Here is a 13,610-nt window from a genome sequence, read left to right on the forward strand (position 1 = left end):
TGACACAAAGGTTGGTGGTTTTGTGGATAGTGTAGAGGATTGTCAAAGATTGCAGAGAGACATTGACAGGATGCAAAAGTGGGTTGAGAAGTGGCAGATGGAGTTCAACCCGGAGAAGTGTGAGGTGGTACACTTTGGAAAGACAAACTCCAAGGGAGAGTACAAAGTAAATGGCAGGATACTTGGTGGAGTGGAGGAGCAGAGGGATCTGGGAGTATATGTCCACAGATCCCTGAAAGTTGCCTCACAGGTAGATAGGGTAGTTAAGAAAGCTTATGGGGTGCTAGCTTTCATAAGTTGAGGGATAGAGTCAAGAGTTGTGAGGTAATGATGCAGCTCTATAAAACTCTGGTTAGGCCACACTTGGAGTACTGTGTCCAGTTCTGGTCACCTCACTATAGGAAAGATGTGGAAGCATTGGAAAGGGTACAGAGGAGATTTACCAGGATGCTGCCTGGTTTAGAGAATATGCATTATGATCAGACATTAAGGGAGCTAGGGCTTTACTCTTTGGAGAGGAGGAGGATGAGGAGACATGATCAAGGTATTCAAGATATAAAGAGGAATAGAGTGGACAGTCAGCGCCTCTTCCCCAGGGCACCACTGCTCAATACAAGAGGACATGGCTTTAAGGTAAGGGGTGGGAAGTTCAAGGGGGAAATTAGAGGAAGGTATTTTACTTCCTTAAAAGAGTGGCTGGTGCATGGAACGCACTGCCTGAATCAGTGGAGGTAGATACACTACTGAAATTTAAGAGACTACTAGACAGGTATATGAAGGGATTTAAGGTGGAGGGTTATATGGAAGGCAGGGTTTAAGGGTCGGCACAACATTGTGGGCTGAAGGGCCTGTACTGTGCTGTACTATTCTATCATGAAATGGTGGAGCAGATTTGATGGGCCAAATTGCCTAATTCTCCCCTACATCTTATGGTCTAAGATTGATACATTACTAATCACAGCTCAAAAAGGGCTATTAAAATAAACAAAACTTTGAAATGATCAATTAGTTTTTAGAATCATATTCATCAAAACAGGGAACTACAGAACAGGTTTTCTTTTGCCAGTTGCAAAATTTAGAATTCAGCCACACACACAGAAATTAAAAGACAGCAGTGAAAAGCCAAAAAAAACTTTTATTTTATGGCAGCATATAGACACAGCATTTACCAAGTAAAAGATTCCAATGGAAGCTCAAAGTCCCACAGCGTTTCAGTTATGATTTAGCACCCTTAGCTTTTTTTATACAAAGAATTAATTGTTAGATTATGTCCAGTCTAACTCCATTAAAACCTAAATTTTGAAGTATGAAATGATGTCCATGCAATGTTGAGGTACCATACTGCATCCTTTGGTATTGTCATTAGAGAAAGAGGGTGTCTGTGGAAAAAAAAATTAATTTACAAGTACAAACATGTAGATTGCAGTCCCCTTTTACCCAGGTTACATGCCCTTTCACAAATTTCAATTAATAAAGGATTGTTTTTCACAGTCAACCAGGGCAGGAAACGATATTTAACAGTTCAAAAGCATAAAAAATAAGAAATGTATACAATTCAGAATCAAACCAAACAGGAGATTACTGGTCTATAAAAATACAGCATCAATAAATCTGCAAATTCCCTGCTAAAATAACTTTTATAAATTGATCTGCACAGCTAAGTTTGTCAACCAATGTGCTAGTTTTATAATAAAATCAGTGCCAAGAAGTCGCTCACAGCCCAGCCTTCAATAAGGACAAAGGCACTTATGTGATGGCTTAACGTGTCAAGCAGAGAGAATTAAGGCTGACTAGACAGATATCATTCAGCTGAACTTACTGTGGCCAAAGAATATCCCAAGAAAGTTATCCCCACTTTGAGGTAGTACTTTATTTTTTCCCCTGCAATGTTATTTGAATAACATTGATCTGCACATCTAGATAAGCTCCTAGACTAAAACAAGCACAAAGATTTTGAGGTTCATATATCCTACACTGAAAGATTGGGGATGGGAAGTCAGCTACCCTGGATTCATTTGTCAATCTGTCCTCCAGTTAAGCTCCACAGGCCAGAATGCCCATGCTCTTAACAAAATAATGACGAACGGTCAAGTAAAATAAAGAAATTATCTCATGGTGAAGTCATCATCGTCCATTGCCATATCCTGGGAAGAGCTGCGTTAGAAGACTTTGCAGGCATTTGTTGACGACCATGTTGCAGTTCTTGCCAATGTCATAACGGCAGGCAGGACAAGTGTACACATCAGCCTTGAACGAACGTTGTAAGCAGCTCTGAAGTCATAGTAATAAAAAAAGGGGGGGGGAGTTGAGAATTGAGTTAAGAAAATGTGTTAGTGCCTCATGAATGTGCCTAAATAATGCTCTGAAGCAAAATTAAGTACTGTTTAAACATTAACACAATTCATATGCAAGACCTTAGGGCTTTAATTGCCTTGACATTCATAACCTTGATGATAAGCCTGGAATTACATTTTTAAACTTCCAAGCACAGCTGGCCACTTCAACCATTTAAAAAAAATTATTCATTTTGTATGATTGAGGTGTTACTGGAAGGGCCTGTAATGCTCATTCTTAATTGCCAGTAACATCCTATTTTGTGAGAGTGAGGTACCTTGTGGTAAAAACCCCTGCAGTACAGCAAATTTCATGATTTTAACCTGTGACAATAATTCAATATAAATGCTTCAAAGTCAGAATGTGCATTATCCACAAGCATATTAGCCCGTACTTCTACCCTGGTGGCTCTTTATGGCAGTAGAGGCCATGTGTTTGAGGGAATTGCAGTAATCTAGATCTTGCAGATGAAACACCATGCTCCAAATACTTAACGTGTTGAAAGGAGCAACAGTCAAAGATCTGCTTTAAGTTGCATGGTACTGAATATTTTTTAACCCTGGTCTAACAAAAGAATTTCTATTGTACCCAAATCGCATGATGCACATAATTGCTTATAATCAATAATGGGATCAATTAGCATTCAAACGTTTCATTTCAACTTTTCCACAACACTAATTTCTGCAACAGTATCACCACCTACTTCATTATTATATTGTCAAGTTATATGTGCCTCCAATTAATCACCAGCAAGTTTACTTTAAGGAGGTTGGAAACAAAACTGTTCTGCCTTGACAATTTCAAAGTCAACTGCAGTAACAAATATAGCAAAAATTCAATCAAACCAAAAAGAAAAATCCTTGAAAAATGAGATCAATGATAATTATAGTAAGTTATTCATTGCCAAGCCAAATCAAATCCCTTTCTTATAGCTACATACAAGGTCTAGTGGAACGCATTACGCAATTGCCCATTTAAGAGGCTACCAGCATGTTACTCAAACTTGGAATCTCTTGTTACTGAAAGACTCAGCATCATATTGTTATTCCTGCACATATTTCATGTTAAAATTCAAGTACAACTCTCAACAATTTTTTTAAAAACAGGCTCCGAATGTTAAGGTATGGATTCAAACTAGAGGTATCCAAGTAGATGAAATACAATCCAATGCAGTGAGGATTTATTTAGAGTACTTACTTTACAGACATTGTGCTGACACTCTGTTGTAATTGGCTGGAATACCACCTCCTGGCAGCAGATACACAAGAATGCCTCTTCCAATTTTGACAGAAATTTCTGGAAAACAATTTAAAATCACTTACTTACAAGAAATCAAGATCAACACTACTTTTCCACAAACAAAAAAAATTTGTGATTGGTGCTCCATTGCAAGTTACATGTAATTTTACAAAACTGCTAGGTGTTCTGAACTTTGATCATAAAATCTGTTATGCCTTTCAGAGGCCAACTACAAAAGTGAACATCAAATCAAGAGAACACTCTTCATTAAAGTTAGATAATATGCAACGTAGAATTGTGAAAATAAATTCAATTCATACCGGCCCATCCTTAAGTGATAGGAGTGCTTCATCCCAAACTTTCTTATTAACTTCATCATCTTTAATGAGTTTCTTCTGCTCCGCTGTCAATTTAAATGCTTCCACTTTCGGTTTCTTCGGAGTGCCTTTTGGTGATGGGGTTGATGAAACACTAACACCTGGGAATGAAAAAGATTTCACATTTTCACATTAAAAATAACAAAATTTCAATTGACAATTTATTAAATATGTTTAAATTATCAAATAGAGCAGGAGTAGCAAAGAGCTACACAAACACTTTAGGACATTGCTGGATCATGAAAGGTACAAATGTAAACTTTAAGTTGCTTTCTATCCTGCTATATAGCATGTTCAGCAAACAACAGCAACTTGAAACACCTGATCGATCAACCACTTAATAGAAAAAGGAAAAAAGTTGAAAGTTCATTGCCAAACGGGGGAAAAAAACACACTTGAACTGGCACCCCTAAGCTCATGGATCAGTCATTAGCTCAATCCAGTTAAATTTTCAGTTTATAGACTTGTAAATGGTGTTAAAATTGTAAATATTCATTTCTATCTTTGTAGCTGTCATTTGCCCTAGCCACAGGCTTTTACCTCATGAATATTATGTTCAAATGAGGTACAGGAGAAAGGAAAATGGTGTACTGATAGAGAAAAGACTTCTACATCAATAACCAACTGTATACGCAAAACAATCCGAGCAATGCTTCCTCTGCTGTCAAAATGACTGAATTCAACCAGCATTCGCTACATATAGACCATGTTACACTCTGATAGAATTCACAAAATAACACCCAAAATTCACACTTACATAATTTATGTAGAAAACAAACTTCAAACTCAGGCTTCATGACAAAGGAGCAGTTAACAAGTTAAAAAATATCACAATACAAACTGCTTACTAAGAATGTAACCCCCTTTCCCACTAATGCAAGATGGCCGACATTTGACCTACCCTCTTCAATGTTGAAAAAACATCCCTCCCCAACTACATGGATATTGCTTATACAAAGTGGCCCTCGAGTACTGATATTAAATGGTATGGCAGTTAAAAGGAATAGACCCAAGGAAGTTTTGTCCCCATGAGTGAACCTGTTGCATTTTAAGCTGTTTTAGAAAATATTCAGTCTCTTTCAAATTAAAATTTTCTAAACAATGTGATGTAATTTTTTAGAATGCATCTGTATTAGTTCTGAAACAAATTCATTACTACTTGTATTATTCTTATATCCCTTACAAAGAAAATCAAAAACATGTTGCTGAAGATTATTTTTCATTTAATACAAATTCCCATTTCTATAACTTTTTTCTTCAACCCTGCCATCATGTTTCATCAAGATATAAATATATTTGATTTGTATGTTCCACCAGCCACATAACCACTATACAAACTAAACTGCAGTTAACACCTAAACTAATGCAAAAGTATCTCCCACACCCACAATCTGTATCACTAAACACAAAGACAACAGGCTTAGGGGAGCATTGTCAAGTTACAGCAACTCTGACATCAAACTACTTAAACTGTTTCCAAATACTTAATCTACCTTCATGAATAATTGTTGCTTCAAGGTAGACCTCGTCAAGGATAATTGGCAACAGCCAATAGAATCTAGCTTTCATGAAATAGTTTTCAATATAAATAATCAACTAGATAAAAAAGTTTAGGCACAGGATGAGATACCAACAAACCTGAACTTGATTTTCTTTTCCTTGGTGTTGATTCTTGATCTTCATCTCTCTTTTTGTTCTCTTTCTCTTTCTCCTTATTGGCAATTGAATCAAGATAACCCTCTGGATACTGTTAAACAAAATGAAATATTTTTCAACTAAATCGTTACCAAAATTCTTGTCTGAGCTCACTTTTAATGCAAAAACCAGCTGAACATTAGCAATTTAGCAGGTTTATTTTAGATCAATTAACATTAAGATCACAAGACGAGCAGCCTGAAATACGAAAAAAGTTACCTGCATTGTCAATCCTAGCTTCTTCATTCTCTCTTTACCATCTCTGGTCCATGGAGCTGGTTCTTCATCATCCCGTTTCAACAAATACCTCCATACCAAGAAACCAGATTTCCCCTTCTCAGGCCAGTATTTCACCACCTAATTCAGAAATAAATTGTATACAACTTACACATTTAACTGAGCATTCCTCACACTCTGTAGTTATTGCTCAGTTAAAATGTATTTCAATTGTCAGTATCTATAAAAACTCACCCAAATTTGTACCTCATTTGTCAATTTTAAATGAATGAGATTATCTTAACTTAAATATGTTATATCTGAAACCTAGAATGACAAATACAGTAAATTCAGTCATGCTAATATATTCTCTCCAAGGAAACCAAAATCTCCAAAGGATTAGAAAAAATGAATCTGTTAGTACGAATTAAGATAGAAACAAGGATTCTTAATATATGCACATTTTCTATTACCAGCCAAGTCTGTAGAATATGAAAGTAAAATACATTAATTGTAACCCTTTATCTTCAAAATGTACTTAAAGTGTACAAATTTTTAAAACTTGTCATACCTTGTTAAAAACTTGTTCATACCTTATAAATGCCATCATAGCGATTCCCTTCTTCTGGTGCAAACTTGCTGTGTTTACGACCTTTTGCACTTCTCACAACCCTGACTGATTTTCCAGCTCGCCAGTCTTTAGCATCGGCTCCAACTTTATCATTGATGGGAGCATTACAGTTCAAAGCAAGAGCCCTGCAAAAGTTAGTTTTTAAACTATTGTTACAAGCTACGTATTTGCACCTATCAACTGTAAAAAATTTAAGTTTGTACATTATGTAGAATTCAGAAAATAGTTTTTGATGAAAACGGTAAACCAATTTGCTATGCAGTTATTAAAACATGGTGGGAAATAGATACCAGTATTAGTTTAAATAGTATAGAAGCACTTTTGAACATGTCACAAATATATCTCATGTTCTCCAATCAGATGTCAAGAGACTACAGATGCTGGAATCCAGAACAAAAAAAAACAGAACGCTTGAAGAACTCAATGGGTGGAGCAGCATCTGTGGAAGCAAAAGGTCAAGTCAACTTTTCAGATAAGAACCTGCACCAAGACAAAGCAAAAAGGAAATACAGTGGATTCTAGTTAATTGAGCTATCGGCTAATTGGGGCAGCCACTTATTTGGGTCAACACCTAAAGATCAAAATAATCAAGAAAATATCCAGAATTCCCTTTATTTATTTGGAACACTATGCCGCTTACTTGAGGCAGGAGACTTTTGCACAAGTTTCTGACTGGCATTAAATGCATGCACTTGTGTGTCTGTCAGTGAACCATTTTTAAATAGCATCAGTTGCATGCATTTGTGTTCAAAACATTTGTCACTGATAGTTGGTGAGAAGTAAGCAGCAGTACAATTCAGAACTGTTTTGCTCACTGCAGTTTCAAGCATTCAGGCTTGGACATACCAATAATGGCAGGGAGTGAAAATAAAATAATTTCACTCATGCAACAAGTTAGGAACAAAGAATTCAGAGGTATCAAAAGTAATCTTGAATGCAACAATGGAAACAAAACCTTGGAGGATGAAATCGTCAATAGCATTTTACAAAGCAGTCCATTATCTACACTCTCCATGTCTGCTCTGATTTTGTTCATTTACAGCCAATCAAAAAAAAAAGCCACAGTGTACATGTACACTGGATGAATTCTTCCATTGAGAACACTTAGAAACAAAGTTTTACAGTACCGTAGCTGTATTGGTGCTGTAACTTGTTCTGTATTTAATTTAAATGCATAATTTATTACCCAGTAAAACATTAGGGTCAATTTTAAATACCTTTTTAACTATTCAATTAACTGGGACAGCCACTTGATGTACTGTGTCCCAATTAGCTGGAATCCATTGTATTACCAATACAAAGTAAGATGTAGAGAGATATGACGGAGGATGGTGTAGGATATGGATGGAGCCAGATGAGTAGGGGATGATGAACAAATAGAAACACAAGGGCAGGGCAGGAATGAACAAAAGTAAACCAGGTGGTCAGGTTAGCATTTTAGGCATAGTCCAACTCTTTTTCTTCTTTTGTTCCTCCCTTCCATCTGCTGATTATCCCCTTCTCAACTGGTTTCATCCATCACCCACCAGTCTCTGTTCCACCCATTCCCAAGAACTGTTACATAATGGCCAGCTTTCTTGTTCCCTCACAGTCTCAGCCCAAAATGTTTGTTTATACCTTTTACCTCCATAGATGCTATTTTATGCAGAATTCTTCCAACATTCTATCATTGTTCACTCCAGTCTCTATCAACTACAAACTACAAAGTATTATAGTGGAAAATAAATTAATCATTTGCCTATAAAAGTCAAAATCCATTTTCAGCACCTACTCCAAGTACATAAAACTTGCAGAATTTTCATGGATTATTTGGGATCTTAATCTGGTATTTAAAAGCACTGAAACTATACTTTCTTCTTCAATTTAAAGACCAACCTGTTCATGTTTGTTAACTTCTGATCACATGATTGCTCTGCTGTGCGCTTGTTTCCAGAAAGATCACGACCACCACTTCCGGTATAGGTGAAGTCACTTCCATGATCCTTTAAGGAAAGTACAACATTAATCGCTAATTTTTCAATAAATGTAAATTTTATTATTTAGAGTTAACAAAACTTCAAACAAGAGGTTGTTTGAGTCAGGCTATCCCTGTCATGAGATAGATACAAGAACCTGAATCATCTCCCAAGGATGTAGGGAATAAATAAATCCCAATTTTTCTTTCTGCAAATAATAGAAAAGATGAGATTCAATGTGTTCAGTAATCTTGCCCCAACTCCAGTGACATATTTTCCCCATATACATTAACCAAAGGAAATAAATACAGTTGTTCTGTATCCAAAGAATGAAAATCAAATATTCTATTGCTCTTCATTTTCATTAGTTCTCAGATGTAATTGTTCAGAATTTCACTGCTTCAGATTTTCATTTGGAATATTCTTACTTTTTAAGTGTAGAGTGATAGACTAGTTTTGTCCATTGACTTAATTATTTCACTAACAATGCTCCATCGACACCACTTAAAATGGTGTCAAGCTTCACCTCTTCACCTGGTTTCCTATTTCATTTTTATAGCTCAGCAACTAATACAACTAGTTTCTAACCAGTGATCCAAGTTATTAAAAAAGTGAATTGTTGGGGGCAACACTAACGAATATCTTTTAACCAGTCTTGCAATACAATGGATTTCGTAGTCTATTCAACAATGAGCTTTAACTTTCTCTCAGACCTTTTTGAAGTCCTATAGGTAATATAAACAGATAATCTCCATACATTACAGTTAATTCTTCATCAAGATATATCAGATGTCAACCATGACCACCCTTTTTTTTAAATTCATGCTCTCTGGCTGACGAACTGAAAATTCAAACTTTCCCTAAGCACTTCTTTATGGACACTAGAAATCTACCAACAGTAGCTCCTAAGTTCCCTTCATGTTTCTCAAAATATAATTCCCATGATAAAAAATAAACTTTCTGAATCAATGTCTTTCTGGACCTACTGTAAACATTAAGACAAATCACCTAATTTAAGTGACATCACCATCATGTTTCAGAAACCTACATTGTTTCTAAACACACAGCATGATATTTTTGTGGTTTCTTTTCATATCCTTTGTACTTGTCTTAACCATTAGAGCCTGTTGTAATTTGAGTTTTCCTCTAGTTTAAAATTGTTACTTCAACTTGCGTGGTCACACAGTGTTGAAAACAACTGAATCTCCTCACCCAATTGTTGTTTTGCACACCTCTATAAAGTGGTCGTAGAACTGTGGAAACTTAGAGAACCACATCAGCAAGAAAAAAAACAGGAGAGGCTTGCAAGTTACAGTTTTTCAGAAGGTCAAATATGGAAAATCTGTCGAATATGCAGAACACACAAAATGTGCCCTCAACCTCTCAAGCTGGTTTCAGCCCATGGTTTTTTTTGAATAGTGGTCCAATCATAGCTTTATTCCGTTTCCAGCTCTTCCATAACCATTGATTTCTTTGTAGTTCACATGTCATCAATTTAGTCTCCACATTTCTCTGGGTAACAAATTCTAGAGGCATAACTGAGAATAAAATACCTCCTTGTTATCTTAAAGAAGTCACCCCTTCTTCTAAAATCTTGGCCCTTATTTCAACTTAAGAGGAAGCATCCACTCAGTTAACCACCCCCCACCCCCCCCATATCCAAGAACCTTTTATTCAATAAGATCACTTGTAAGGATCAATGTCATGAACATTCTCTGCACTGCCAACAATGCAAATATATGGGGATCTCACTGAAACCTCCTGAATACCGACAGGTCTGAATAGCGTTCATGGAGAGGATGTTTCCATTAGTAGGAGAGGACCCGAGGACACAATCTCAGAATAAAAGGACACTTCTTTTCAAACTGAGAAGAGGTATTTCTTCAGTGAATCTGTGGAATTCATTGCCACCAAGGGGTGAGGAGGACAAATCGTTAGGTTATTGGGGGGGGGGTGGGGGGGGGGAGGAGAAAGGAGATTGAACGGTTATTGATTGGTAAGGGAATTATGGGTTACAGGGAGAAGGCAAGACAATAGTCAAAAAATTAGTTACAATTGAATGATGGAGCACACTTGATGGGCCAAATTGACTGATTCAGCCACATAACTCTTGATCAAGATCCTTTCTTAAATAAATCCACCAAAACTGTATGTAATATTCTAGGTGTAGTCTTTTTTTTAAAAAAACCTTTATTCATGGAAAATTGAAGCGACTCTACAGTAGAGCCTAATTTCAGTACAAGTACTTCAACAATAAAGTAACCATGAAATGATCGATAATTCCAAAACAATTCTGGTTTCAGAGGCAGTAAACAAAAATAGACAAGAACATGGTACTGTGATTAGCACTATGCACCACTAAAGAATTCCTTTACATTAAAATCTGTTAATACAAACAAGATCTAGTAATGACGCTGGAAACAGGGATCATTGGATGGTCTCTGTGCTCAGTCTTGGTTCCAGATGTAGTCTCACGAGCTAATAACCTTCCTTATCTTCATACTTCATAACTCATGACAGTAAAGGCAAATGCTTTTTGTGTTCCATGCACTGGGACAACAGATCCTTTGCACTACAAAATTTTGCAGTTTCAAATCTTCCTTACAAAGTGGTTAACTAAATTTTCCAACACTACACCATCCTACATCATCTACACTCTAATGAATCCCACTAATTATTGATTGCCAATCGAAGAATAACTTCTCTCTTCTATACACTAGCCAGTCCCTAGCCACAGCAAAGAGTTTACATCAACACAATACACTTTTATCCAATAACATTCTACGTTTGATTGGAATATACAAGATCCTGAGGAGTTCTAACAGGATGGATGCAAAAGATGATTCTTCTTTTGAGAAAATCTAGACTAGAGAAAGGGGAAAAGAAGTCACATCTGTAAAGTAAGAAGCTGCTTATTTAAAACATGAATGCGGTACACCTTTGGAACTCTATTCCTCAAACGACAGCAGAAGCAGACTTGATAAAAATTCAAGGCAAAGATAAATTCTATACAAGGAAGGTAAATGCTTACTACAGGTAGGGGAGAATGCAAATCAGATCAGCTATGACATTATTGAAAGGTAGAGTAGACACCAAGGACCAAGCAGCCTACTATTGTTGCTTATTCCAATGTTCCTAAGTGGCATCTTAAATGCTTCCTGGAAATCCAAATCCACCACAGCCTCTTGTTCTCCCTTATCCAAGTGTTAGACATCAAAACAGTGCCAGCAAATTTGTCAATAATTTACCTTTCATAAAGCCCTTTTGATTCTGCCTGATTGTCTTAAGAGTTTCTAAGGTCATAAATGGATTCAAGGATTTTCCACTTCAGGTGTTTGGCTAAATGACCTACAAAAAGCAGGAAATTCCTCACCCTCCCTTATTGAATGGTGCTGTTGTTGCAGTTTCAATCCTGGCCCTCTACAGAATCATGAGAATTTTAGTACATTACAACCAAAACATCCATTTTTCTAGGATACAACTCATTCAGTCAAAGGGACTTGCCCATTACTTTACTTGGTACTTTTTTTTCCCTCCAGTATTTTGAGTTCCTACCTTATCTATTGTTATAGGGGCATATTTACAGTGTCTTCTATCATGAACGCCATTCCAAACGGACAATTTGGAAACTGTCTATTTGTCATTAATTTTTCACTCTCTTGATTATGGGGCATCGTTCTTTGGTTACTCCCTTCCACTTTATACATTTATACAGTCGGCCCTCCTTATCCGCGGATTCCGTATGTGCTGATTCAACCAACCGCGGATCAGGAAAACCCAGAAGTTCTCTCTCCAGCACTCGTTGCTTGACCACATACAGACTATTTTTCTTGTCATTATTTCCTAAATACAATATAACAACTATTTACATAGCATTTACATTGTATTAGGTATTATAAGTAATCTAGAAATGACTTAAAAGTACAGGCAGTCCCCGGGTTATGAATGAGTTCCGTTCCTGAGTCTGTTTTGAAGTCGGATTTGAAGTTGGAACAGGTACATCCGGTATTATTTAGCGTCAGTTAGTCAAACGTTTTTCTTAGTATATAGTACATATTTTACCTTTCTATGCATATAAAACACTTAAGAAACATACGTATTTCAATAGTTAAACCACTGTGTTGCTCAGTAATAATTGTAGCTTTCATCGGGGCAGGGCCTTTCATGTTCTCCATTAAAATTGTTCCGATCGCTGACCGACTGTAGCCTAACACTTTTCCAATGACCGATGGCGTTTCACCTCTTTCCGATCGCGCTATTACTTCCACCTTATTTTCAATCGCGATCGGGATTATTTTCGTGAACAGAAACACTGCGGATTCAGAGCTGCACCACTAGTCCTAATGTGCACGGCACGAGACATGTTAAATAAAGACCGGGACTCCGCTGGGTCCTGAAGACCACCGCACTGATACATGTTAAATAAGGGACTTGAGCATTCGCGGATTTTGGTATCCGCGGGGGGTCCCGGAACCAATCTCCCGCGGATAAGGAGGGCCGACTGTACTTTAAAAAAATTATTTGGTAGTTTCCTCCCCTGGGTAAACTTCAGAAAGACATATCCATGAAATATCCCCAATTTTGTGTAGGGAAGTAAAATAGGATACAAAGAATGAGTAAAATTTAATGCCAAACAAATAGATTCCTGATGTACATACACACAACTTTGAAGCATGGAGGACAATTTAAGAATGTCGTTAGATGGCTTATGGGATCCTTGAATTTATAAAGTTTAAGGAATACAGCTAAACCACACATAAGAAAAACTCGCCAAGACCAGACACAGTAACCGATTCAGTACATGATTTACTCAAACTGTACTAAGCTTGCAAAATGTAAATCATTGGGAGGTTAAGTTCTAGGAGGCATATATCCCGAAGTGGCTACAAATCTGGAAAACTACAAGTGCAATAACTTACATGATCCTGTAGTAATAATGCAATTAGTATGATCATATATTGTGCTGGTAACTGTTAGCTGACACGGCATTTCCTAACAGTAACAAAGTCAGAATTAAGTGCATTATCGCTGACATGTCATGAAATTGTGCCAGTAGTACAAGACAAAAATATACTATAATTTACAAAATAATAGTGTAAAAGAGTAATAATGAGATAGTGTTCATGGGCCATTTGTAAGTCTGATGGCTGAGAGGATGCAGTT

General features: G+C 36.8%; 1 protein-coding gene across 1 annotated transcript in view; it reads right to left on the reverse strand.

Moving 5' to 3' along the window:
* Positions 1–1,115: 1,115 nt before the first annotated feature.
* Positions 1,116–13,610, reverse strand: part of uhrf1 (ubiquitin-like with PHD and ring finger domains 1) — a 32,382-nt gene continuing 19,887 nt past the window's right edge. The window contains exons 10-16 of the mRNA XM_073068772.1: positions 8,368–8,474; positions 6,455–6,617; positions 5,865–6,002; positions 5,589–5,697; positions 3,894–4,051; positions 3,532–3,630; positions 1,116–2,271 (exon numbers count right to left, since the gene is read on the reverse strand). Of these exons, the coding sequence (XP_072924873.1) occupies positions 2,125–2,271; positions 3,532–3,630; positions 3,894–4,051; positions 5,589–5,697; positions 5,865–6,002; positions 6,455–6,617; positions 8,368–8,474 (921 nt within the window). The 3' untranslated portion in view covers positions 1,116–2,124. The remainder of the gene's footprint in view (positions 2,272–3,531; positions 3,631–3,893; positions 4,052–5,588; positions 5,698–5,864; positions 6,003–6,454; positions 6,618–8,367; positions 8,475–13,610) is intronic.

This window comes from Hemitrygon akajei, chromosome 16 (assembly GCF_048418815.1).
Source record: "Hemitrygon akajei chromosome 16, sHemAka1.3, whole genome shotgun sequence".
Classification (NCBI taxonomy): Eukaryota; Metazoa; Chordata; class Chondrichthyes; order Myliobatiformes; family Dasyatidae; genus Hemitrygon; species Hemitrygon akajei.